The sequence below is a fragment of the Dasypus novemcinctus genome, chromosome 1, assembly GCF_030445035.2.
Source record: "Dasypus novemcinctus isolate mDasNov1 chromosome 1, mDasNov1.1.hap2, whole genome shotgun sequence".
Classification (NCBI taxonomy): Eukaryota; Metazoa; Chordata; class Mammalia; order Cingulata; family Dasypodidae; genus Dasypus; species Dasypus novemcinctus.
Window position 1 is genome coordinate 119,165,173 of NC_080673.1, and position 24,288 is coordinate 119,189,460.

A 24,288-nucleotide genomic window follows, 5' to 3' on the forward strand; every position below is an offset into this window, starting at 1 on the left:
ACTTAGTTATTTCAAGATAATAAAGAAAAAGCTTTGCCTCTTTATCTAACTGAAAACTGAATGAAATGTGTTTCTGTGTATTAATAGCATTAGATAGAAGTTATTAAGATTATACATTGATGTTTGTTCTGAATTTGTAAAGTGTTCTTTTTTTAAAATTTCAGTAAATATACAGTTTTAGAGAAAATGCCAATTACTGCAGAATACTCTAGCAGATGGCAGCCGTGTACTGAGGACCCTAGAAGCAGTGTGACTGAAGCACAACTTCAGCTGACTTTTAGCTGTGCTTCCTTTTCTGCTTCCATTCCTGTGATGGAAGTGATAATGGGTAATGGAAAGTCCAAAAGACAGACAAAGCTGGAGGAAAGATAAGCTATATTTCAAACATCTAACACTGCTGAATATAGACATGGTCCCATAGTTCCTAGGAGGGATTTCAATACCAACCTATATAACTTTGCACAACTATCTGAAAGTTTTGTTTTCCTTATATTTTAAAGGCAATTAAAACATTTTCTTGGGCCTCTAAAATTATGGGGAACTGTGCAACTGTGCCTGCTGGATACGTAGGCCCTGGCAGTAGTAATGGGATTTTTAAAAGTCATATTCATCAGAAGGAATTTTCTCATATGTCAGGTAGCTGACAAATAACTCTTTTACACATACTCCCCACCTCGCTCCCTCCTAGTCACGTGTTGAAAATAATTGCTCCTTTGTTGAGCAGTGAATTTATCTCTGGCTGTGTTTTTGTTTGTCTCCTTTCTCTCTTGGCTGCCTTTAGTATGCACGAGCCAATTATCCCTAGAGGAGCCAGGCAAGGCCCCAGTCAACTCAAGAGAACATGCAGCATTTTTGCATATGAAGATATCAAGGAAGTACATAAAAGGAGATATCTTCTGCAGGTGAGTTGATGTCTACTAAACCTTTTGTCATGTTTTTTTATTGGGAAGATGTATTACTTTCACACCAGTATATGCCATAAAATTAGCCCTCTGTAGGAGCCATATTATTCCTTAGATTTGGTTATATGGTAGACAAACGCATGTCACAGGTTCATAACTATATACAATGCATATCTTTTCAAAATAGAACCTCGACCTTAATTGGTCTCTGTTATCCTTCTTTCCCTATAGCTATCCAAATCAGTATTTTGTCTTTTCATATAAAATTACATCCTTGCTTATAAGATATAAATTCTCCAAGGTAGAATTTCTTACAAATTAGCTTTATCTTGAACTCCTTCCAAAGGAGTAGAATTACTGAGATGAAATAAAACCTCACTGAAATGTCATCCCAAAGCATGGATCCTAAGTACACCATCTTAGCAAGATTCAAAGGCATTACTTAAATTACAAAGAAGTTACTATTTAGTTTAGAGTGGAGTCTCAGGAGCTGGTGTCAGACTTCCTGTGTTCAGACTCAGCGTCATGTGATGTGGGATGTTCACTCCCCTCTGCCGTAAGTGTCTTCTGTGAAGTGGGCACCGTGGTGCTCATTAGCTCACAGGGCCATGCTAGGCATTAAATGGAATAAGTTTGGAAGATGCTTCCAATCTTGATATTTATTTTTATGATTATTTTAATTTGTTTGAAAACATTTCCTGAGGACCTAGTCATGTGCCAATATACTATTCTAATGAAAGAAACAAAGATCCCTGTCTTGTTGGAACTCATGGTCTAGCCAGTATTTTCTGGGACTTGTGAATGGGTCTAAGATTCTTAAATTGCCGAACAAGAAATTCCTTAACAATTCATTAAAAAATAAGCAATAAAAATGTTTAAATGAGAAAGAAATGTAAAGTAAAAAGCAATTTTTCTAAGTATGGTTCAGCTTACTCTCTAAATGAGACTATATGGTTGCTTTATTTTCCTTTGACAAAGGTAAGCAAAATGTTCCTCCTTTAGGAAAAAGTAGCATATTTCCACCTTTGAAGCACAAATAGCCCTTTTTAAGGGTAAGTGAAAAAGAATGATCACATTTTCTTATAATCCTTCATTTCTAAATAATTCTCTATCACCACAATATATCTCTCAGGAGAAACTCTTACTTATTTCTTCCTTTTATAAAAGGAATAAATACTTCGATTTATTATTTATTGTTATATTGAAACATACCTATATTATGGAACCTGTGGATAGTAAATTTAAAGTTTGTTACTGTGTTAAAATCATTATCCTATTATGCTATTGTTAAAGATTTTAGAAATAAATTGAGCAGAATAAGAAAAATCTGTTTATTTTATTGCTTCATATGCTGGGAATTCATAATTCTAAAAATGTTCTTCAGTTAACAGATTAACTTCTTCAGCATTGTAGATATTCATAGTGGAGGGGAGTGAGTGTAGCTCAGTGGTTGACTCCTGCTTCCCATGTACGAGGTCCCAGGTTCAATCCCTGGTACCTCCTAGGAAAAAAAAAGAAAGAAAGAAATTCATAGTGGAAAATTAGCTTATTTGTGAACTTCTCTTTTTTTAATATCTTTTTTCTCTGATCATTTCAGCCAATTGCTGTGGAAGTTTTCTCTGGAGATGGACGGAATTATCTCCTTGCTTTTCAGAAAGGAATTAGAAACAAAGTCTATCAAAGGTGTTTATTAGAAATACTTATACTTTAATTGCTGTCTTGGGAATAGATGGGAGGAAGGAGCTATTACCAAGTCAACCCGTTTTTGAAAATCTAGAATTTAGATCCGTGAGTCAACTTCTTTGAAGAAAATATTTGTTTCATTGTTACCAGCCTCTTTGAACATGATTCTTCCGACTAGCTTTTAAAAAGATGCTATTCTATTGTGAAATACTGTTTTACCTTCTGGTAATTTATGATAGAGATCTTCAAAGACTACTTTTATCACTAACATACAAAGGTTTTATATCATATATGTCTTTGATTAGTGCTGGCTCTGTTTTATCATTTGTTTAGCTATCATCATTACTTATTCTTATATGAATATTTAACTGTTACTCATTCTTTTGGACTCCATTAAGTTTACTCACTTCCTGCACATTAATGTTGTAGGGTGTCAACATATATGAAAATCCAGAATCGTCTTTTTTGCTATGGGCCTTTACATTAGGCACTGGAATTTATCATCCTCCCTTTTTGTAATAGAGTGTTCTAATTGTTGTGTTTTCCTTAGCCTTCCATTTACTGAGTAATAGGAGGCTTTGTGTAGACAATTAAAATCTAAATGATTACTCTTTTCGTAGGCTTCCATTAGATGCAAACTGAGACTTCCTTTGGAATTTTATGTTATTTTTAAATTTTCCAGGTTTTTGGCTGTCGTGCCATCTCTAACTGACAGTTCAGAATCTGTGTCTGGGCAACGACCAAACACAAGTGTGGAGCAGGGGTAGGTGGTTTGCTTTTTGCGCATTACAGTTTAATAGGAAAATTAGAGCAGCTCATATATGGAGACAGTGTTATTGAATATTTTAAAAGTGTTTTTCCCCTAGCAATTGTTGAAAATTTTTAAAATACTGATAATTAGGAAGAAGAAAAGAAAATTCACACATAATTCCTCAATTCAAATCACTGTTCACATTTTGCTCTATTCCCTTCCAGTCTTTTAACCATGAATATATTCCTAAATGTATAATTGAGTTCTTACTACAAATATATTTTTTTTATTTTTACCTCTTCCATTTAGTTTTACTTGTCAATATTCCCCCTACTTTAAAAAAATTATTCAGAAACAGTTTTTATTTCCTACCTATTCATCACATATATAAAGCATTCTTTTACTTACGGATATTTAGTCTTTATTTTCCTTATTTTAATACTTCAAGTGTGATTGCTCATTATTTTCTTAAGGTAGAGTCTTTTTAATAAAAGTGAAGGAAGGGTATAAAATTTTAAGACTTTCGATACACAAAACCAATTTGATTTCCATAAGAATTATACAAGTTTTTATTCCACCATTAGTGGATAAATTTGTTTGCTTGTCTAAATAGATACTAGCCAGCTTTGTGTAATTTTTTTTCAACTGATTTCTCATTTTTTTTAAATGTATGTATCACCAATTATTTGTACAGTTGAACTTTGTTTATGTTTGTGAAATCATTATTTGTGACTTATCAATATATTTTGCCCCTTTTTCCTTTGGATTCTTAATATCAATTTGTATGGGGTTTTCTATTAGAAAGTGTTGCTACTTTGCTTGTTATTTGTTGCAGATTGCCTGGTTTTCTTTAATTTTGTTCTTGGACATTTAAAATACTCTTTCTATGTGGTCAAACCTATCTATGGTTCCTTTGTGATCTATTCACAAAGATCTTAGAAAGTCCTTCTTGATGATATTTCAAGAATTGAGCTCCACGTATAGTTATTCAGTAATGGGTAGCCCTTTGTAATTCAATGGAAAAGAAGTGCTTTTGAACTGCAAATTATTACAGCACTCAAATTATGCTTTTTTAAAAAATTTTCTAGAGACTTTGTAATTTGTAATAAAACTTGATTCTAGTCTTTGTGCACCTAAACTTATTGTTCATGTATTTCTCATAAGCTAATGCTTTTAATTTTCCTTAGCCAGAGCTTAGCAAATACAGATGCCAAATATATATTTTTGTTTACACGCAGAAACATGTTTAGTTAAACTCAGAAACATGTCCTGCTCCTAATCATTTGTCTATATTATTAAGAAAATAGAGGAAAAGATCCCTTAAAGTATATTGGGCCTTTTTTCTATTTGTAAGCAAATTATTTGTACTTTATTTTTACTTGCCTTATAATTGGCTACTTAAACTTGTCATTTCATTGTTCTTGCCACTTTCCATTTTGAGTTGGCAGTTCTTAAAGAACTTTTAAAATCTCAAAGGCAAAAAGGAAATACTCATTTCCAACTTTGGTCTTCCTTTTCAGTTGTCCTGTTTTACATTTTAGGAGTGATACTAGGTATTTTTCCAGTGAGAGTATCCTGCACAATCACTTTGCCTGATGGAAAGAATTTATTTAAAAGTGGAGAGGGATAGCTGTCCTCTTGAGTTGGATGTGTTCATGAACTATGGTTTACAAAGCTACTAATGTTCTTTTAGATTTCAGTTATTATTGTAAAATATAGAACATTTGACTAGATCTGTGTTTTTTTAAACTCCTTGCCCTTGTAATATATATAAAAAAATATTAATATTAAATATATATATATTGCATTGTATTCCAGGACATACACAGTTACAAATACTAAAACAAAATTCACAGAAAATACTTTCTTTCCCTTATTATATATAAGGTCTTCCAATGTCGTTTTCTTCATTCAATTTTATGCAATTTCATGTTTCAAAATGCTCATTGCAACACACTAAACTGATTTCATGACCCACTAATATATCTTCCATAACTTGAAAAATCCTAGAACAGGTGACTTATTTTTCAATTCTATAATTACTCAGAGTTAAAATGGTATTGCCTATCATTTATTTTGTTGTTTATTCTTTTTAGATCTGGATTGCTTAGCACTTTGGTTGGAGAGAAGTCTGTGACTCAGAGATGGGAGGTAAGCTTAATTAATAAAAATGTACACTTTCTTTAGTAGTTCATACTTTAAAAGTATAAATCATATAGTTAAAGGTACTTTAATAATCTATAAAATACATCCCAAGAGAATATGTTTTAGTTTGGTTTCATCTTTGTGGGATTTTGTTGTTGTTTTTGTATTGTTTTGTTTTTTTAAGAAAAGGTGTCTACTTTTTCTCCTACTTGTAAAGAAGAAACTGTTCCTTACCTCATTTGCATCTGAAAAATTTTAAAGTGACCTTAGTGGAAATAATTGATTGCTCTAAAATAATCTTTATGTGTCCCAAGAGAGGTGAAATCAGCAACTTCCAATATTTGATGCATTTGAATACATTGGCTGGCCGATCATATAATGATCTCATGCAGTATCCTGTCTTCCCTTGGATCCTTGCAGATTATGACTCTGAGGTAAATCTCACATCTTTTTGCTTAAGTAGAACACATTCAAAAAGAATTAGAAAATATTTCATTTCCCAAATGATTTATTTGTTTTATAGTTTAGCATTCCCACCTAATCCCAATTCCAAGATAATGAGAAGAATTTTATCTTGGACTTGCTCCAAGTTTGGATATTTGACTAACTTCATGGGTACTGCATATTCATTCATAATGTTTATTCAGTTTCCTGAAGTGCCAATTAATTTGTATCCTTTGTTAGATGTCAGTATCCTTTTTTGTAGTTTGAAGTGTTTGCTGGAAAGAGGTGAAGTGACTCTTTTGCAAATTATTCCTGACACATGGAAAGGATTTTTTATACTATTCCAAGAAGTCTTATAAGACATAAGTTTCAACAATTAAACATGTGCATGATTTAGGGCTCAAAATAATATCCAAAGTAATGCATTTAAATGTTACCCCTCTCCCTTCCTTTGTCTGCTCTTTGACAAAAGTTAGATTATTTCTGAAATGCAGTAGTAACAAGCAAAACAAGAGATGCTTGGGCTGGATTAACAAAAAAAAAATCCATGATTAATCATTTTGAAATTTCACAAGTTCATTGAGCCTGCTCATTTACTAGAGATGCGTCTGTTTTTTTCCATAAGTTTTATATATTGGCACGTTAGGGAGAAAGATAAAGCTTCTGGCCTCAGGAGATTTTAGTCCAAGGGAAGAATGAAAATCTGCCATACATACACAGGCATTAACAAGTGCATTTGTTGTGTGTGTCTATGTTTACATGTGCAGTAGTTAATATGCACATATCATGTACATTTTGATGAATAAATGTAGTAGAAGAGATCAGTAGTAAGGATTGGTAAAATGAAGATACTTTTCTTTAAAGTCAGTCAAAAAACTGCTGAGAAAATACTGTTTTTAAAAAGACATGAAGTCCAAAAGAATGCAGTTTTGGTTGGAGAAAATAGGGGAACCGTATCTACCTCTATTTGAATATATACATCACAGGAATCTCACAGGTACTATTACCCAACCCCTGCTTCTTTACCTCGTTCTGTTAATGCAGTCTGACCCTTGTTTTATATTCCCCATCTCAGAAAATAGACACCATCCTTGCTGTCCAAGCAGATGGGAATCACGGTCATTTTTCTACTGCCCATATCTAGTCAGTGGCCAAAGCTTGTCCTTTAATGTCTTTTAAATGTCTTTCTAGTTTGTCTTTGTCTGCGTCAGCATTACCAGTGTCTCCTGTCAGGCACTCTGCATCTTTCACTGGTCCTTTGCAAAAGCCTCCTAGCTGAACTTCCTGCTCTAGACTGCCCCTCCTATATTCTGTCTTCTACACTGAAACCAGAATTTCTAAAACGCAAATCCAATTGAGTCATTCCCCTGTTTAAAATCATTCAATGAATCATCATCTCAGTTTGCAAGAAAGGTTAAAAACCTGAGCTTACAGTAAAATGCCCTTTACAAACTAACTCCTGCCTATATATCCCTCATATCCCAAAATGGCTATCTTGGGCTTATTTCAGTTCCCCCTCTCGTACCTCACTCACCTACTACTCTACCAGCCTGGAGTATCCCCCAGTTCTCAGGCACATCTTCTCTTCCCACCTACTCATCACCATTTCATCCTTCAGGACACCCTCAGGCATCACCTGGGGAGCCTTCTGTCCTTTCTCTCCTGTCTTCTTCCTCTGTCCCCACACTGCCTTGTAGCTGTATCATTGTTTGTTTTTACAGTATTTTGTAATCATGCTTTTTGTCTGACCCTCTTAGACAGTAAAGTCCCTGAGCACAAAGACTGACTTATACGTCTCTCAATTCCCACTCTCTAGAATGATGCCTACTTAGTATGCTCTTTAACATGTGTTGCATTAGCCAAAACAGTGTAAGTGAGGTACTCTGCATGCAGGCTTTGAGAGTACACATGTCCGTACTTGCCTTATATTTGTAAGTGTGGATCCATTTCTCCTGCCCACTATTTTTAAAATAGAAATTTGGCAAAATTGGTCAGTTTTAATGCCCTATAAAAAGAATACAAATTAAATATTCCACAGGTACATATTTTATATTCCTACTTTTAAAATCCTCAAGCAGTAAATATTGGTTTCCTTTGAAATACATGAATTAGGTCAGCTAGATATGTGCCTTTAAAATAATCTCTGTTAGACTGGAAGAATCCTCTTGTTTGGTAGTCACTTGATGTGTTTGATCTTGTCTTTTTAAAGTGAGTGAATTACTGAGTGTTCTAGTTTGTCACATCCACAACCCCTCTAAGGAGAAAATGCACAGAAATGAAGTTTGACAGAAATGAGATAGGGGACTAGAGGAGGAGACAGGAAAGTTGTTCTTCCACTTCTGTGGGTAATGGGAGGATCATGATGAATTTGAGCTTTTGTGTCCATAATATCCTATTGTGTTCCTACCAAGTCCAGAAAGATTTCCCCCTCTTATTCTCAATCCCAAAACCTGGGTCCTGAGTGCCTTCTTCTGTGAAACATTTTAATTTCCAAAGCACATGCCTTCAAACTGAATCAATTAACACAATGCCTTGTGCCTGTCTGGAAATTATGGCTGGCCAGTAGGGCACAGAGCGTTCATTGTCTTGGGTCTACTTCTGCCAGTGTGACTCACAGACACTTTGTATTTATAAATCATCCTCTGCTACAGCCACTGTGTCTACAATGGTGAAAGAAGAGCTTTTAATAATTTGGAATTGGGTTTTGTTTTATATTTTAGGAGGTAGATCTTACTAATCCCAAGACATTTAGAAACCTGGCTAAGCCCATGGGAGCACAGACAGATGAACGGTTAGCTCAGTATAAAAAGCGGTATAAAGACTGGGAAGATCCTAATGGTAAGTACTTTCCTGTTCTTATACTTTGTACCTAAGTTTTAAAAGTAAGCCAGTATTTACTGGACGATCTGACATCCATCTATCCTTCCTCAAATTACTTACATATCATTATATCTTTAATATATATTTATGTTATATATGCACCCATATATACAACTCAGTAGAAAAATCAAGTTTGCCTAACTGCTTAGGGCCATGCTTAGAAGAAATTTCTAGACAGCTTGTCAGAATACTGACAGTAAGTTCTCTTTCATTAACAGGATCATATAATTAAATGAAGTTTGTCTGTATAGGGCAGAAATTTCCCACTGAAATCTGCTTCTATAATCATTTTTAGGCCAAGAACTATACTTTTACTTATTATGCTCTTTAATTTTATTGAGGCACTTTTTAGAATATTTTTGCTTTAAAAAAAATGAATTGACTATCTTCTAAAACACTATGCAGTTTGCCTATATTTAATATTTATTATGTGTCTCTCCCAAACAGGTAAGACAAACAAATAAAAGGGGAAAAAAATTAGACAACTAAGCCTAAGTCTAATAACATTCTCTATGCAGACTCTTTCCTTACCCTGCCAAGGAGAGTATGTAATAAAAATTACATAATATTTTTAGGAAAGAATTCAGAGAAATATAAAATTGCAAAGCCATAAAAAGTAACTGTAGGTAAATATCCTTATTTAGTGGAAGGTAGTTTGCTATTAAGGATTAGCTGCTATTACAATGAGCCTGAAAACATGAAATTGGAAGATACGTCAAGTTTGGGGTAAAAGGCAATTTAATTATACATAGTGGGTTACTGCGAAGTAGCTAAGAGGGATAGCATTTGCCATGTGACAAATACCAATACTAACGGCATTTAATATCACAGTTATCAGTACACTAGCATTTTCAAATCTATTAATTAATACCAATTTTATTTTTCATATTTCCTCTTTTATTTTGCCTTCAATTATGCTTTAATTTTCTTGACCAGGAGAAACTCCAGCCTACCACTATGGGACCCATTATTCATCTGCAATGATCGTGGCTTCATACCTTGTAAGGATGGAACCATTCACACAGATATTCTTAAGGCTGCAGGTAAAACTTCAAATTTGGAATCTTCACAATTTTTTCAAACGTACTTTCTATTTAAATTTGTGGATTGTTTTAAATGTCTTTACCCCATATTATGGGGAACGCTGTGAAGTTTTAGTGACAAAAGTAGTGAAACAAAACTAAAGTAGAATTTCGGTGGACTAAAATTAGTAAACTAGAATTAGTTTAGAATGAACAAGAACTGGGGTGATTTAGTCAAATGAGTAGGTAGCATATACCTTCATGCCAGATACAGGTAGGTCGGCCCTAACTGATTGATTTCAACAACATTAAAGAAAGTGTGATGTGTTCTAGCTCACTTGTTGTCTTAATATTAATTGCTTTTCTCTACATTTTCTTTGATTTATTCAGCAAATATTTCTTGAACAACTACTATATGCCAGGGACCATTGTAGTGCTTAGGACTACCTCAGTGAAAAAAGACAAAAATGCTGCCTTGTGGAACTTACATTTTAGTTGAGGGAGATGGAGAACCTTAAATAAATACATTTTAAAATATTTTAGAAGGTGATATATGCTGTCAGGAAAATACCAGTCAGGCAAAGGGGACTGAGAAGTGCGAGCAGGGAAGTAGTGGAGAACAGGTTAGTTTTAAATAGAGTGATCAGCATAGGTCTCCTTGAAAAGGTGACATCTCGGCAAAGACATGAAGAGGTGAAGGAGTTAGTTATACAGGTGTCAGGAGGAAGTGGTTCCAGGTGAGGGAACAGCCAGTGTGAAGACCTTGAGGCAGGTGTGTGCCTGATGTCTGAGGAGCAGTAAGGAGGCCTATGTGTCCTGAACGTAGTGAGGGGGGAAGTCAGAGGGGATGAGGGTAGTAGGGGTCAGAACGTCCAGGCCTTGGAGGCCAGTGTCCGGTCTTTAGCATTTTCTGAGTGAAACTTCATCATAATGACAAACACTCTATGTTCACCTAAAACACAGCATAGGGAGTTTGATTAAGGATGGATGGGGGTGTGTCGGTGAGGCTATGTAAGCAAGAGAAATTCCTTTTCTATTTGAATTTATATTATCAGTCTATAATTTCTTGATTACCTTGCCTAACCTTTGGGATTCCATGGCTTTTCTTCTCCTTGCTCTTCCCAAACAGTGGAATGTAGGCCCCACCCGCTCCCAGCATTGAAGTGGTAGCCACTTCTCTGGAAACACTGGGGCAGAGGACCTGCCATCTCCAAACATTAGCATTGCAAGGCTCCCCCCTCCAAACCCTGGGGCAGATGTCCTGCCCCTGGAAGCGCAGGGTGGACCTTCCCCCCTTTCACACACATGGATGGGCCCATCGTGTTGACCTGAGGAGATGTTTTTGGTTCAGACCTTTGCTTCCATGGCTCTTCCTTCGGTTCATCCCTTCTATGTCCCTTTCATTCCAGGTAGGCAGTGGTTCTGCTCATATCAATTTTGTAATAACTTGTTAGCTTTGCATGCAGTTTCAGGGGACCCAATCAGATGATAGAATTTCCTGCAAATCTTTCCTGGATAACTGTACATCCAGCCTTGACTTCCACTGAAATGTCTGACTGCATCCATGTTCAGCCACACCCTCATTAACAAAGGGCTGTTCTCTGGGGACTCACTTCCTGGAAGTTAGGGAGGTCCCTGTTACAGGAGCTTCTGGCCCTAGGCTCAGAGCATGCTCTCTGGATAGGCTCAGAATTTTCCAAGCCATCAATTTCTGGCTTTTTTGCTAAAGAGTTCTATTTTCAGCTTATCTCTTTTCTCTCGTATTTTACTGTAAGTGGCAAGGAGAAACCAGGCTGTACCCTCCACAGTTAGCTCAGAAAACTCAAATCAGTTTTCAAGTTCATTGCTTTCAAGTTCTGACTTCCATCCAACATCAGAATACAATTTCAACAAGTTCTCTGCCACTTTATACAAGGATGGACTTTCCCCAGTTTCCAATAACACATTCATCATTGCCTTTTAAGGCCTCATCAGAAGTACTTTAACATTCATATTTCTACCAACAGTATTTTTAAAGCAATCCAGACTTTTTCTGTCAAGTGCCTCACAATTCTTCTAGCCTCTATCCATTACCCAGTTCCCAAGTTCATTCCACATTTTTAGGTATTTGTCATAGCAATACCCCACTTTCCAGTACCAAAGACTATATTAGTTTCTTAGGTGCTAAAATAATTCCATATAATATATTGACTTAGAACAGGAATTCACTAGGGGAGTGGTGTAGCGCAGTAGCTGAGCACCTGCTTCCCGTGTACAAGGTTCCCAGTTCCATCCCTGATACCTCCTAAACAAATACACGAATTTATTGGTTTCCAGTTTCAGAAGTTAGAATGCTTACTTCTTCCTGGGGTTGGTGTCTCTGACTGGACAGCAGTCTTTGCGGTTCCTTGACTCTTCTGTCACACTACAGTGCACATGGCAGTGTCTTCTTCTTTCTCTGCCAGATTCCATTGACTTCCAACTTCTGGCTGCTCACAGTGGCTTCTTTTTCTCCGACTAATTTTCTTTACTAATAATGACTTCAGCCGTATTGTGTCAAGACCAGACTTCATTCAGTTTGGACATACTTTAACTAATAACATCTTTAAAGGACCAGAGATTGTTTTGGTACCTGAGCATGCATTTTTGGGGGGAATGTGATTCAATCCCCAACCATTAGATTAGAATCCTTTTGTAGGAGGGCACTATCTGACTATGGAAGAACTCATATTTTTTATAGTCTTCCCTGCTCTCAAAAATTTAATGTTTGTTTAAATGACTGTCTTTTATGTCTTTATATTTGGATTTCTCTTTGATTACAAAACAAATGTATTGGGCACCCTTTGGAAGAAATACCCCAAAGAGAATTAGATTAATTTTCCTCTTGTGATTATTTATATATTTGACATAAGATAATGGGAAACTAAAATGTCCCCATATTTATTTGATGCCTTTCAAGCCCTTGAGCTTGACAGACTGTGTGGCATGGGGGTGGTTCCCTAATGGAGAGGTGCCTTCTCTTCTCCCTGCAGGGTGGCCACTTTGACCTTGCTGACCGCATGTTTCACAGCGTGCGTGAGGCCTGGTATTCAGCGTCGAAGCACAACATGGCAGATGTGAAAGAACTTATCCCAGAATTTTTTTACTTGCCTGAATTCCTGTTCAATTCCAACAACTTTGATCTAGGTAAGTAAGAGCTATGGTACTATCTTAAGAATGCTGGCCAGGAAAAGTTGAAGTGACTTCTGAAGGTAGTTTGCATCACACACTGACATCCTGGTAGTTTCACATGTTTGTGATTACTACCAAAAAAAGCACAGTTATGCCCCCAAACAGATACTTCAAATCTGGAATCTAGGAAACATTTAGAAATTGATTATTTCTGATATTCAGAATATTATTTTAATGAAAGTGAAGGTGAGGTGAAAATGTAATTAAAATTATTACTGTTGAAACCCGCCAATAGCCAAGAATGATCTACCCAAAGTCTTTTATTTTTTCTTCTATGTGTTGTCTGAGGCATTCTTGGTCTGTATGCTTACGTGTTTTAAAATTAGAATTTAAGAGTAACTTAAAGTAAATACCCTTTCTTTATCCCGTCATGTTGCTATTTTCTAGAAAAACAGGACCAAATCAACATTTATAAAATGGAGAGAAATTCCATCAATAATCTCTTCTCTTTTTATATTATCTAGCAGCTAGTGGAAGCATATTTGACTTTGGTTACAGTTTCTTGGAATGCAGTTTGCTGATCTAGCATGTTTCTTAGTATTTCTTTTAAAACATATCAAGATTTCATTGTTTCCACTTTAGAATATTCCTGCCAGATATTGTTTTGTTTTCATATCTTTTTCCATACCTAATACTATTTTTTTCCATACCTCTTACTATTTTTTAAGTGTTCAAAATAGAAATCATTAGTTTACTACTTCCGAAGTTTCACTAACAGAATATTCAGGGAAATAATCATATCTTACACATTTAAAGTATTTTCAAGTTTTATTTTTAAAAAATAATTTTTACTTATTTAATTTTCTATCAGCAGCCCTAGCTTAAGAAATTACAGCCCAGGTCCAGAGGGAAACATAATCAAACTGTTTCAGTAGTCCCAGAAAAAGTCCTGGAATTGAGTCTGATTCCCTCCAGTTGGGCTGAAGCTCCGCCTTCAGCAGCTGAAGACACCAAGTTCTAGGACTTAGAGTTGAGGGAGTGATGGTTCCCCAAAAGTAAACAGATAAGCAAGCAAAAACAACAGATGTGCACTACAGCATTTGAATGTGGGTACCTTCAGTGTTTTTTTAGGTTCATTTGTAATTCACCTTTGGAGAATGCTGCCCCCTTCCCTAGGCATACCACTTAAAAATATGGAGAGGTTCAGAAAGAGATAGCCCCCATTCTTCAGAAGCACTGGTTGCAGTTTTGATTGTGTCTAAAAAGTTGCAGCCAGAGCACTTACAAAGCCATCTTAATAATTCATTTATAAACAAGTAAATATAAGAAGGGCCGTGTATCTTTGTCATGTTCATCTTCATAACAAATGATCTTTCCTTCTTTGAAACCACACACTTTTTAAGAAACACAGATTAGCTCACTATGCAGAAAACATAGTAAAAGGTATAAAAGAAAGCAGCTGGGTTTTTCCCTGGCTCTGGGATGAATAGCATTCATCCTGAGTGTTCTTGTCCTTAAACTCCTAAATACACAGTGGATGGAGGGTGCTGCAAGTACCGGAATAGACCTTTAAATTACATTTTTAAATTCCAGTAGTACTGATGAGAAAATAAAATTATATCACATAAGCATTCGGGAATTCTGGCCAAAACTTTGAAAAGTAGATTACATTTAAAGTAGTCTGGGATTTATTATCTGCTTCTTATTATCAAAAAATTTTAATGAGACTTTCCAAATAAAAAATTTTGGCCTGAATGGCTTTTCTACAGGAGTGGGATGACGGTGTGAAGTTGGGGGAAGGGAGTGTAATAAGTAGATTGTAGATTGTTTTCTTTCTTACCTTATAGATTAGTTTCTCCAATCAATTCAAGATATTTCCTTAAACAATAAACTGGCTTTTGTATTTCACATGATAGCACATCAGATAAGCCATCAAATAATAATGAGGAGAACAAATTGTTTCTAAGAGAAATATTTTTCTTAGCTATCACTTGGAGTTGCGTTTGTGTTCTAAGATTTGAACAACTGTACTTCTCTGTGAAAATTTCTAATATTAATACAACTATTTATTTAACCAGCTACTGTTACCCTAGTGAGTCAACATTTTTGTTTATAGAGTCTGTTCTTTCTCACAAGGATGACCTGATTTATACCTGAAAAAAACACTCTAAGCTAAATTGACTTTTTTTGGTGGTATTATTTTTTTTAAATTTTTAAAAAGAACTTGTTTCCTTAGGTGCTAGTCCCATTTAATAATTTTTGTTGCAGATAACTTTCATAGCAGTCTCTTTAATATTTTAGAGATTATCTGACTGACTTAAAATAACATTTTATATGGAGTAAGTATTTAGTATGCATTATTACAACTTGATGTTTTCTTCTGGGTAGCTCCATAGTCTTTCCAAATGTTTATTCAGTTAAATGATATAATAACAGAGAAAGTTATATTGTTTTGGATTTTTTTTTTCTTTTATTTAGGGAGGCACTGGGGATTGAACCCCAGACCTTGTTCATTTGCTCAACCACTGAGCTACACCCACTTCCCTGGAATTTATTTTTTTTAATGAGATCCTTAACGGCAAAATGCTTGTCAGTTCTACAAATCCCTCTCAAGAATATAAAAATCAGAAATGAGAAACTACGTGTTGTGAAAATCCTGAGGAAACTGATAATTTCATTTACTTAAGAGCATTCCAACTGAAAATGACTTGAGGAGTTAGATATTCTTTCAGTAACCTCCTTCATGCAAATGGCAACAATATGTCAAAATATTAAGAAAAGAAATTCAGTACTGGTTAGGTACCAATGCTTTGGCAAGCTTTTTAAGCATTCTAAAGCCTAAACAAAGATTTTAGAGGAATTGTTAATGCTCTTCCAAATGAGCAGTCCTACAAGGATTGAATTTGAGCAGTTTTTCCAAATCAGTACTCTAGCCTCACAAAATGCTTCTTTGTAAAGGAGTTCTGTGGTCAATTAAATTTCAAAATGTGACATATGATATCCCTTTCTTAGAGCAGGGTGGTGTATATTGCTTATTTAAGCCTCAGAGAAATCTTGCAGGAAAGAACTATGTTTACCTTTATATAACCCCGCATTTCCTGAAGTCATTTGACCATGGGGGCCCCTCAACTTTGGCCTCTGAGGAAGTGCTCCAAGGAGCAGTCTTGGGGTAATGCCAGACTATGCAAGCTCTGAGAGTCCTTTCTAGTGTTGAAGTTGAAATGTTACAGTTCTGGTGATAAATCTAACCCACTATTTCTCTTATTTTAATATGAAGTTACTTTTTATCCCATTCTTCCCCCCCCCTCCCCCAATGTATCCAATTGCACAGGCTGCAAACAAAATGGCACCAAACTTGGAGATGTTATCCTTCCACCCTGGGCCAAAGGGGACCCACGAGAATTCATCAGAGTCCACCGTGAGGTAATGAAAGTACACACTTTGCAGTTAAAATTGAATTGCATTTAGTATGACCACCATACTCAGAGAAGTCCCTGAGCAATATTGCACCCAAAGTTACATGGTTTTCATGGTGTTCAGTTATTTTATTTCCTATTGACCACAGGCTACTTTTCTTTTACTTTCTGAGCAAGTAATTAAGGTCAACCAGTGACTGAACCTGTCTGCATTGTGAAATTACAGGCTTTGGAATGTGATTACGTGAGTGCCCATCTGCATGAGTGGATCGACTTAATCTTTGGTTATAAACAGCAAGGTCCTGCTGCAGTAGAAGCTGTAAATGTCTTCCATCACCTTTTTTATGAGGGTCAAGTGGATATCTACAACATAAATGACCCATTAAAGGAGACAGCTACCATAGGGTTCATTAATAACTTTGGTCAGATCCCTAAACAGGTATGGATGTTCTTTTCTCATCATCTGTGTGCCCTGCTTTGTTTTTAAAGCTCCCTAATAGTTCTGTAGATAGTGGATGAAAATAAAATATAATAAAATTTAGACTAAGTTAACAAAAACAAAAAAAATTTAGACTAAGTTAACAAAAATAAAGTTTAGACTAAGTTAACATTGGGTGATTAAGATTATTGCTTTCTCCTCCCTTTTACAATTGAGATAAATAGAAGTGTGTTTTTTTTGTTTTGTTTTGTTTTGTTTTTTTTAAAGATTTATTTATTTATTTAATTTCCCCCCCCTCCCCTGGTTGTCTGTTCTCGGTGTCTATTTGTTGTGTCTTGTTTCTTTGTCCGCTTCTGTTGTCGTCAGCGGCACGGGAAGTGTGGGCGGCGCCATTCCTGGGCAGGCTGCTCTTTCTTTTCACGCTGGGCGGCTTTCCTCATGGGTGCACTCCTTGCGCGTGGGGCTCCCCCACGCGGGGGACACCCTTGCGTGGCACGGCACTCCTTGCGCGCATCAGCACTGCGCATGGCCAGCTCCACACGGGTCAAGGAGGCCCGGGGTTTGAACCGCGGGCCTCCCATATGATAGACGGACGCCCTAACCACTGGGCCAAAGTCCGTTTCCCAGAAGTGTGTTTTTTTAAAAAGAATTCCCACTCCAGACTAAGCCAAAGTATACACCAAGATTGGGTTTCATCTGGAGTCCAGTGGGAAGCCAACAATGATTTTAAGCACAGAAAGTACCTGGTCCTTTTTACATTTTTAAAAGATAGTTCCGGCCACAGCATAAAAAAACAAACCAACAGTACACATACACTCAGTTCACAACAAGGGAGCAAGATTGGAAGCAGAAGGCCATTGAGGAAGCTATTATAACAACCCAGGGAATGTAAGATGGTGGTTTGGATTTGGTCATTGGCAGGTATGTTAGGTGCCGTCATCTGGGGTACATGCCAAGGGAACATGGGGTGGGCCCTGCAGTAGCTACCACAGCCACCATCTGGAACCTGGAGACAAAGTCCAAGAGCATCACCTCTCAGCACCCAAATTCAGCCCTCATACAATAGATCCCTCTTCTTCAGTGATGAGCAAAATCTGTTGAGGGATTTTATCCCTTCTTTCACCCCCATCCTCCTGGGCACACCAGTAGAGGTAGGGTGCAGCAGGAGTGGCTACAGCACAGTGTGGAGAACATGCGTTCTTCCTGGATCCTCACACCACCCCCTTTCCCCAGTGCCTGAGGCGCTACACTTCGGCCCTGGCTGTCCTCCTCTGCTTCAGCTTCAGATAACTCTCCTGGTTCTCCAGCATAGAATTTTTTCAGGATTGAAAATAGGGAACACACAGAACAATGGCAAGTTTCTGTACGTGGAAAAGCCATGATAGACTTCAGGAGGGCCAAGATCTGCTCCAGTCAATTGCCATCTGGCCGCAGTAGAGGAGATGTTCACTTTTAAAGCAAAATGCTTGATGACAACCTCTAATCACAGTTAAGGGTTCTCCTGCCTTTACTTAAACCTTTCCTTTTTTCTGAGAGTTAAAAGGGCAGGGCCATGTTTCACACCCTGTAGAAAGCAAATATTCTAAACAACAAAAAAAAAAATCAGGAGGTGCCACTTTTGAGAATAAGAGACAGGCAGCCTAGAAGATAGAGTTTGGATAGCAACTTTCTAGGGCACGCCAGTGACTAATGACACACATCTATCCCAACACACTGGTCCTCGTGTAAATGTTCTTCGGCAAATATTTATTCATGAAGAAGCTTTGAAGCATGTCTGTCTATTTATTCAACTTCAGAACCATGTGTCATTATTAACATTTATAGAAAACAACAGAACCTGGTTATTGCCCTTGTATGTAGATAAAATATGAACAAACTTTTAAAGTTTAGGGGGCCGAAAATGTATATCTTCCTTTATGCAAAGCATATTTTCTGTTTTTCTTCCTGGAAATCCAGAATGTCAGATTTACAAAATACACTGGTAGTCTGTTCATCTTACATCTAGTTTCATCTAAGGTTTTTTGTTTTTTTTTTTGCTTAAACAATGGGAATTTATTGGCACACAGTTTTGAGGCTAGGAGAAGTCTAAAATCAAGGTGTCAGCAAGGCGATGCTTTCTTCCTGAAGACTGGGGCACTCTGGGGCTGGTTGCTGGCAATCCTTGGTCCTTGGCTTCTCTGTCCCATGGCAGTGCACATGGGAACCTCTCTCTCTCTTTTTTTTTTTTTTCCTTTCTTTTTTTATTTATTTTATTTTATTTTTTTAATTATTTATTTTTAAAAATTACATTCAAAAAATATGAGGTCCCATTCAACCCCACCGCCCCCATCTAAGGTTTTTAAGACGTCGTCCTCAGTTAATATTTCCCCAACTAAAAGAACCCTATGCCTCTTTTGAAGATCTATAATAACTGAAAATAGTAGTCTTATGTATTCATTACTATTTTTTAATCCTATAGAGATACTTAGAAGCTGAAGATATATATTTTTTCCTTTATATCACAAAGGAAACAGAAGGCAATAATAATGTTCATGCTCTCAGCAAATTATCATCCTCTAAAGGACACCAAAATGGTGTTGTTAAGTCACACAGAGAAAGGCCATGTTGAAGCCTGAAAAAAATCCAACTAAAGAGAACATCTGCCTGACATCAGTGCGCAGAATGGTGTTGGGCTATAAGGAACTAGTGTATCTTTTAACAACATTGGAATATAATTATCAGTCACCTCTAGTTTGAATAGATTAATTTTCTTTCGAAAAATCATTTGTGAATTCTGTTTAGCATAAAGCATAGTCCTGTCCCTACTTATTAGTCTGTGAGATCTCTGGCAACCTTCTTAGCCTCTTTGAATTTCTTTCCTCAGTTTCAAAATGGGGATAATATCATACCTGATGGTTATTGTAACACTTAAGTGAAGTAAGAACACAGTGCCTGGCATAAAAAATAGGGCTTAATAAAGGTTAACTTTTATTATAAATTGTGTCATCTTCTCTGATACCAGTTATTTAAAAAACCTCACCCACCAAAGCGCGTAAGAAGTCGACTCAATGGAGACAATGCTGGGATCTCCGTTCCACCAGGATCTACACCTGACAAGATCTTTTTCCATCATCTAGACAACTTGAGGCCTTCTCTAACACCTGTGAAAGGTAAGGTGATGGGAAGTAAGCCTTTGATTCATGCTTTGATGATACTATTTAGTAATTCTATCTTATCGATAATATATTTGCTTTCCAGTAGTAGTGTGATTTATAGCAAATAACTATATTTTGGGGGATGAAACACCAAATGCTTGTTAGATTTTTTTCCTTTTTGTCCTGTTGGATTTTTGCCTTAAAAAGAATCGAACATGTTTTTTCCTCCTGTGATAGTGAATTCTAAAAATCTTGTGTCTTCAATTTGATATTGTGTATATAGAACAGATTCTGACTTCATTTTTTCAGCTTCATTTATATATATTCTGCCAGTTAGAACTAGTGGTAAGAGCACTGCATTTTTAATATGCCTATTAAAAGATATGTCTTTTATCTGATGGTCCTTTGGGTTATTGAAAAGCACTTTTTAAGTGGATTTTTCACTCTAAGTATGAAAAAGTGTTCTGGAAAGTCTTGAAGTGGTCACTTTAAAAAAAAAATCTAAAAAGTGAAGTTTCAAAGTTGGGTTAACCAGATTGGCTACGAGCTCTATGCCACTTTACCCAAACTCTGCTGTGTGCCGGCTCTAGTCATTTACAAGTGCTGTCTTGTTCTAGAGGACCAAAAGCAGATTCTAGTGTAGAGCAGAGACTGTACTCTTGGGGAACAGCATAGGCATCCCTGAGGAAGTCTAAAAACAGGCTGTAACTCAGGATGTGCTGAAAGCCTAGACTGGCTGATGGTCTGTGTCACCTGTGACAGTCTAGGGACATCCCAGATTCCTCTGTGCAACCCCAAGGACCAAGAAGGAAAGCCTGGCTGCTAGGAGCCAAACTCCATTGTCTCCAGAGGCAAGAAGGCTGGAGGGAAACCAGTAAATCACCTCTCAGGGTTCACTTCCCACCCAGCAGCAGGTCTTGTAGGAGACTCAAGAAACCAAGCTCTATTTCTAAGACCATTTCGTCTTAATGTAGGTCAGGATACTTGATTGCCGTGAATATTTTTGAGATTACTTTACAATCCCGTGTGGGATGGTGAAGTTAGTTTTGCTTCTTCCTGTTCTAATGCATTAATTTTTTTTTTTTTTTTTCTGTAGAACTCAAAGAGCCTGTGGGACAAATAGTTTGTACAGATAAAGGCATTCTTGCAGTAGAACAAAATAAGGTTCTTATACCACCAACCTGGAACAAAACTTTTGCTTGGGGCTATGCAGACCTCAGCTGTCGGCTGGGAACCTATGAGTCAGACAAGGTTTGTATTGTTTCTCACTTATTTCATTTCCCTCTTTCTTGATCTGGATGGCCCATTTCATGGGGATGGCTGAAGAGGGGCCAGTGAGAGAAGTCTGTCTATGGACTTGTCAGCTGTTCCTTCACAGCCCAGAGGAAAAGAGAACTTCGCTATGCCGCATCAGCAAAAGGAAACTAGTGGACAAGTCACATTTCCTTGCCTCCAAAGAGGCAGAACAAGCCTCTTTGGAAATTGTGTACTAGGGGCTGGCAGTTTCCCTCCCACTGAAAGAATTCCTCTAAGTGATCCTAACCGCCCTTGTACTCAGTGTTTACACCTACTAGAACAGCCTTATTTTGATGGCTGAGTCAGTAGTCTGAAATGACTGGCAGAAACCTTTTACCCCAAACTCCAAGAAGCAGTAGCATCATATAAGTATCTCTTGGGAGAGGCAGTATGGAGTGATCCTTTAAAGCCCAGAATTTGCCCTCTCACTGTTCCTCCCAAATGTAAGATGGACGCAGGCTGCCCCGGTCTATTACGTTGCAGTGTAACATAGTTCTAGTAGTGTTCTCATTAAACTACAGTGCTCTAGCTTTGTTCTTACCTTCTAATTTACTAATAGCAAACATCCTTTTATCAGAAATTTCCCTGCATTTTTCATAGCAACACATGACCAGAGTAACATTTTATCTTGCTGGAAACCCCCATATGAGCCAAGTTCTCTTTATTATGGTTTTCAGTAGCTCATGTAGTTAGGAGTTGGTAATTATAGTGCACAGTAGACCTTCAGGGAAATGCTGTTATGCTGAAACCAGCCCAGAAAGTAAGCAGGTGTTTGTGAGGTACCTACATAGAGGCTTCTCTGCATTCAGCAATTCTCTTTGCATACAAGAAGTGACACGTGTATCTCACATCTCTTTTGTTTTACAGGCAGTGACTGTTTATGAATGTCTGTCTGAGTGGGGCCAGATTCTCTGTGCCATCTGCCCTAACCCCAAGCTGGTCATCACTGGTGGAACGAGCACAGTCGTGTGTGTGTGGGAGATGGGCACCTCGAAAGAAAAAGCTAAGACCCTCACACTCAAACAGGTAATAAAAGAGGCTGAAAACGAGGCAGTGGAGGTATCTGAGCCCCTATTCTCTAGAGAAACTTAAAAGCTCCCTTAATCCCCAGGTACTTCAGATACATAACATGTAAAACCATAATTGTTCTTTTGCTAGAAATGTTTTTTAAAAAACAAGGAAGTTAAATAGGAAGATAGAGTTTCTATAAGTGGTCTGGGCTGGTCCTTTTTAGAAATCTGAAGCAAGGTGTCTTTAGGTAATATATATTTTAATATATTTAATAATATAAATATTTCTCAGAAGTTATATGTAAATTGAGTTTTTTACAAATCAAATTACATTAACCTATTGATTCATAGTCATTTCCTTCCTGGGTAATTTTCATTCAGCAGGATCAGTAAGTCTTTGATTCTTTTCCTTTTCTCTTTCCTCATCTGTCATATCCTTAGGACATGACAAATGCAGGAATGTATTCAGTAGAACCCTTAATGATTTAATTTACAGATATTTTGATCACCAATTATGTGATTTCTATTGTTAATTTTTACCTAAAACAAGAATCCTTTTATAATATAAGCCATAATCTTTTTTTTTCTTTAGAGGTATTGGGGATAGAACCCAAGACCTCATACAAGGGAAGCAGGTGCTCAGTCACTGAGCTACAGCTGTTCCCTAAGCCATAATTTTTCATGCTGTGTTTTCTCTTTAATGAACTATACATCTAAATGTTTTTCATTATACAAATTGGAGAAGTAATGTACAACAATAGTATCTACAATTTATTGAGCACCTACCGTGTATAAACTGCTGTGCTGATTGTTTTAAAAATATAAATTCCCATCCTCACAACAAATTCTACAAGATAGTTATTAGTCCCATTTTTCACCTGAGAAAACCACAACTAAGAGAGGTTAAGACATGCCCTTAGTCACACTTAGTGATGAAGTCAAGATTGAAACTGGCTTCAATTCCAAAGTTTTTTCAAAGCTAAACTCAAACAAACAGTGGTGTCTTAGTTATATATGGAAACAACTGAATCCCTTGTACTTAGACTAGCAACCATTTATAGTCCAGAAACTATAATTGAGTTGCTTGGTCTTGAGGTAAGTTGTGTAAGGAGATATGCTTGATAGTGTGTTTTGCTGATCCAAATGCTTGCTTACAAGTAATTTCGATTTAGAAAATGGACCTTGAAGCTGGAATGCCAGTAACCCTTCAACAGAAAGCACTTCTTAATTAAGAGAGCTTTTGCTAAGCAAACAATAAGGATGTCTGTAGGACCAAAATTTTAAGCCAATTTATATCTTTAAGGCAAGCATATTCTTCTGCCAGGGGATATGTCTCATTCTAAGTACTCAGGAACTCAAGGCTAACAGTAACCCAAATCTTTCTTTTCAAAATACATACTTATTTTCCTACATTGCCATTTCCTTGGGTCCTGTTTCTCTTCATATCCAGCAAAAGATAGAACTTGTCCAGATGCCTTCAGTTCAGTATGTAGACCTCAGCAGGTTAATACATCAGGACCATACTTAACCTTTCTCTCTCCAGTTCCATATACTGCAACCCCATGATTCTCACAATTTGTGCATTTGCCAAAAAAAAGTCGGTCACATTATGTATGGTTCTCTAGATGGAGCTTAATAGGAGGTGGTGGCATAAAAGAATAGCTTCAGAGATTAAAGTCTATATTTGGACTGGTGGGAGGGCATGACTGATCAGTCTTCAAAGAGAAATGGTATGAAGACCCCCAAGCTGGATTGCAGCTGCCCTTCTCCCTTCCTCCTAAAATACTGGCCCGAGGCCAGGAAGGAAGTAATGGAAAAATGGAGAGAAGAACCTCCAGAATATTCCAGATTTCTCTTTCCGCCTGGTGGGATGAGGCAAGGACAGTAAGAGGAGAAAGAAGGTCTGACTCCTAGCATTTCCAGACACCATTGCTCCAGGCACTCACTCCGCAGCACACGCCCCTGTCATTTCCTGGTGAGTGTGTCCAAGATCATGGAGAGTCACGTATGGAACAC

The 24,288-nt window shown here is 37.0% G+C and overlaps 1 protein-coding gene across 3 annotated transcripts in view; it reads left to right on the forward strand.

The window, feature by feature from the left end:
* WDFY3 (WD repeat and FYVE domain containing 3) overlaps positions 1-24,288 on the forward strand; it is a 332,829-nt gene that overhangs the window by 281,053 nt on the left and 27,488 nt on the right. For all 3 annotated transcript variants that reach the window (XM_058296171.2, XM_058296161.2, XM_058296178.2), the window contains 13 exons: positions 782-902; positions 2,500-2,585; positions 3,268-3,348; positions 5,433-5,487; positions 5,796-5,915; positions 8,646-8,763; positions 9,742-9,848; positions 12,839-12,992; positions 16,309-16,400; positions 16,620-16,832; positions 19,834-19,981; positions 21,063-21,217; positions 22,130-22,288. In XM_058296171.2, coding sequence (XP_058152154.1) covers positions 782-902; positions 2,500-2,585; positions 3,268-3,348; positions 5,433-5,487; positions 5,796-5,915; positions 8,646-8,763; positions 9,742-9,848; positions 12,839-12,992; positions 16,309-16,400; positions 16,620-16,832; positions 19,834-19,981; positions 21,063-21,217; positions 22,130-22,288 — 1,609 coding nt within the window. The remainder of the gene's footprint in view (positions 1-781; positions 903-2,499; positions 2,586-3,267; positions 3,349-5,432; positions 5,488-5,795; positions 5,916-8,645; positions 8,764-9,741; positions 9,849-12,838; positions 12,993-16,308; positions 16,401-16,619; positions 16,833-19,833; positions 19,982-21,062; positions 21,218-22,129; positions 22,289-24,288) is intronic.